The sequence below is a fragment of the Vulpes lagopus genome, chromosome 13, assembly GCF_018345385.1.
Source record: "Vulpes lagopus strain Blue_001 chromosome 13, ASM1834538v1, whole genome shotgun sequence".
Taxonomy (NCBI): Eukaryota; Metazoa; Chordata; class Mammalia; order Carnivora; family Canidae; genus Vulpes; species Vulpes lagopus.
The window spans coordinates 9,210,099-9,213,501 of record NC_054836.1 but is presented as its reverse complement, the minus strand read 5'-3'; the positions used below and the strand labels follow the sequence as shown (position 1 = coordinate 9,213,501).

The 3,403-nt window shown below is 33.9% G+C and overlaps 1 protein-coding gene across 1 annotated transcript; it reads left to right on the top strand.

Annotated features, from left to right (window-relative positions):
• The first annotated feature begins 229 nt into the window (after positions 1-229).
• Positions 230-1,189, top strand: LOC121475029 (olfactory receptor 2T29-like). Its single transcript, XM_041728162.1, has one exon. The coding sequence runs from the start codon at positions 230-232 to the stop codon at positions 1,187-1,189; it is 960 nt and encodes a 319-aa protein (XP_041584096.1).
• Positions 1,190-3,403: the final 2,214 nt, after the last annotated feature.

Below are 3,403 nucleotides of genomic sequence, written 5' to 3'. Positions count from 1 at the left end.
TGTAATTTTTTAGTTTTATGATAGATTCACAATAAGTTCTGATTAATAATCCTCAATCTATAGGCCCATAGGACTTTCTCTTTTTTACACAAGTAGGTGTGCACAAACACAAAATTCTCAGTATTTCTTAAATCATTTCAGGTATTTGCATTCCATGAGTGATCCATTGCCTGCAAAGCTTTCACTGGTGAACTTGAGGTCTAGATGAACTGGGCTTAGATGAACCCTCATGGACAACAAAACTTGGATGGTCAATGACAGTGGACAATCTGATTTCATCCTGGTGGGAATTTTCAGTCAGTCAAAACACCCAACTTTTCTCTGTGTGGTCATTTTTATTGTTTTCTTGTTGGTATTGTCTGGAAACTCTCTCCTGATATTTCTGATATACTCTGATGCTCACCTCCACACTCCCATGTATTTTTTCATCAGCCAGTTGTCTCTCATGGATGTAATATACATTTCCATCACTGTACCCAAAATGCTTATGAACCAGGTTATGAGTATGAATAAGATCTCAACCATAGAGTGTGGGATGCAAATGTTTCTCTATGTAACACTAGGAGGTTCAGAATGTTTTCTTCTAGCCACCATGGCTTATGATCGCTATGTAGCCATCTGCCATCCTCTTCATTACCCTGTCCTCATGAACCATAGATTGTGTCTTCTACTGGCATCTGGCTGCTGGTTTCTGGGATCTGTGGATGGATTCATGCTCACGTCCATCACCATGACCTTCCCCTTCTGCAGAACTCGAGAGATCCATCATTTCTTCTGTGAAGTCCCTGCCATAGTGAAGCTTTCTTGCTCAGACACTTCCCTCTATGAGACAGTCATGTACCTGTGCTGTGTCCTCATGCTTCTTATCCCTGTGGCAGTCATTGCAAGCTCTTATTCTTTCATCCTTTTCACCATCCACAGGATAAACTCAGCAAAGAGCCAGAAATCCTTTGCCACGTGTTCCTCCCATATGACTGTGGTCATTCTCTTTTATGGAGCTGGAGTCTACAACTATATGCTTCCCAGTTTTTACCACACCCCTGAAAAAGACATAATGGTGTCTGTCTTTTATACCATACTTACTCCATTGCTAAACCCTTTAATCTATAGTCTGAGGAATAAAGATGTCACAGAAGCTTTAAAGAAAATGGTGAATGTAGGACCTGTCTTTCAAGAAATTATAAAATAGAAAATTAATATTTTATTCTGTTTTTTTCTTCTCTCTACACATTGGAACTTAGGAATCTTATGCCAATGATTCCTTAGGGAATACCTTAGTACATAAATAAATTTCTTGGGACCTCATACCGTGGTACTTTATATCATATGCACAACTACTTTATGAATTTCTCTAATGTACTACAATTATCTTTGATTCTAAATCTCCATTCAAAACGTATTGTACTATGCTAATATTTTGAGGTAAAATTAAAGTTTATAACTGTACTCTTATTATATAGAAGAATACTTACATTAAATATATAATGAATTATTTACAGGATAAAGATCATGTGGAGGTAAGAAATTTTCTCAAATAAAAGAGAGAAAAGGAGATAGAGATGGAGAGAGAAAGGGAGGGAAGGCAGAAGGGAGAGAGAGAGAAATTTAGACTGACAGAAAAGTGATAAAGCAGAGTAGGTACAGTGTTAACAATAAAGAGTCTAGGTAAAGAGTATAGGATGTTCTTTGTACCACTCTTATTCATGCTTCATTTCTACAAATTAAATTAAGTCCAAGTAAATAGCTAAGATAGTCTTTCTGTCCTTTTTTAAAATCCTTTTTTAAAAAAAATCCTTTTTAAAAAAAAAATCCTTTTTTAAGGATTTTTAGTCTTAATTTTTAGCTAAAAATAGCTGATAGTCTTTCTGTCCTTTTTAAAAATCCTTTATTAAGGATTTTTAGTCTTAATTTTTTTTCATACTCTAAAGTGATGCAAAAAGGTATTTTATTTTATTTTATTTTATTTTATTTTATTTTATTATTTTATTTTATTTTTAGCTAAAAATAGCTAAGAAAGTCTTTCTGTCCTTTTTTAAAATCCTTTTTTAAGGATTTTTAGTCTTAATTTTTTTTTTCATACTCTAAAGTGATGCAAAAAGCCTTCAGAGAACAAAAGCTACATAGAGTAACCTGAAGCACCTTACACTGAGCTTGGGCCCCTGGCAGTATGCCTAGGTAAAGACAGCTTACAATCAGTGGAACCAACTCTTCCCACAGACAAACAGCAACATCTCTTGAACCAAGTTTATGGATCACTAAAAAGCTTCTGCACTATGGGAAAATAGTGAATAGAATTGAGGGTTTTTTTATGAGGTTTTAAAATTTTTCTTTTTCTTTTTTGCTTTTTCAACTAGTTTCTCATTTTATCAATTCTTTGTTTTTAAATCTTTTTAAATTTTCATTCTTACATTTATATTTATAGGCATTCTTCATTTTTGCCTTCTTTTCATTGAGATATATCTGTATCTATCTATATATAGATATATATCTATATCTATCTATATATCTATATATTTATATCTATCTATCTATATATATTTCATTTCATTTCCTTTCTTTACAATTTTGGGATTTAATGTCTTCCACCAAACAAACCAAAATACATCTAGGACCAAATGACTCCCCTGTTTTATCCATGTGTAAGAATAAATTATATCTTTTTTCCCTTTTTAAAATTTTTCTTTTTTGGTTTCTGATCTCTTTGGATTTGTCTAGTGTGTATTTTGCTGAGGTCATGGATGATATTTTCTCACTTTAAATGAGGTGCAATCTAAAATGGATATTCTAACAGATTGAGTAAATGAGGCAGAAGAGAGAGTCGGTGACACAGAAGACAAAATTATGGAAAGGAAGGAAGTTGATGAAAAGAGAGGAAAACAACTGATGGACCATGATGGGTCAAGAGATCAGGGATGCCATAAAGCAAAACAATATTAGAATTATTGGAATCCTAGAGGAAGAAGAAAGAGATAGAGGAATAGAAGGTATATTTGAGCAAATCATAGTTGAGAACTTCCCTAATCTGGGAAGGAAACAGGCATTCAAGTCCAGGAAGCACAGAGAACTCCCCTCAAAATCAAGAAAAATAATCAATTCACTGAAATATAATAGTGAAGCTAAGAAATGTCAAAGATAAAGAGAAAATCCTGAAAGTGGTTTGAGGTAAGATGTCCTTAATGTACAAGGGTAGAAACATTAGTTTGGCATCACAACTATCCACAGAGACCTGCAGGCCAGAATGGATTGGTATGATATAATCAGGGTGGTAAATGAAGAACATGCAGCCAAGAATACTTTATCTTCAAGACGGTCATTCAGAATAGAAGGAGAGCTAAAGAGCTTCCAGAACAGACAGAAACTGAAAGAATATGTGATCACCAAGCTAGTCCTCCAAGAAATATTA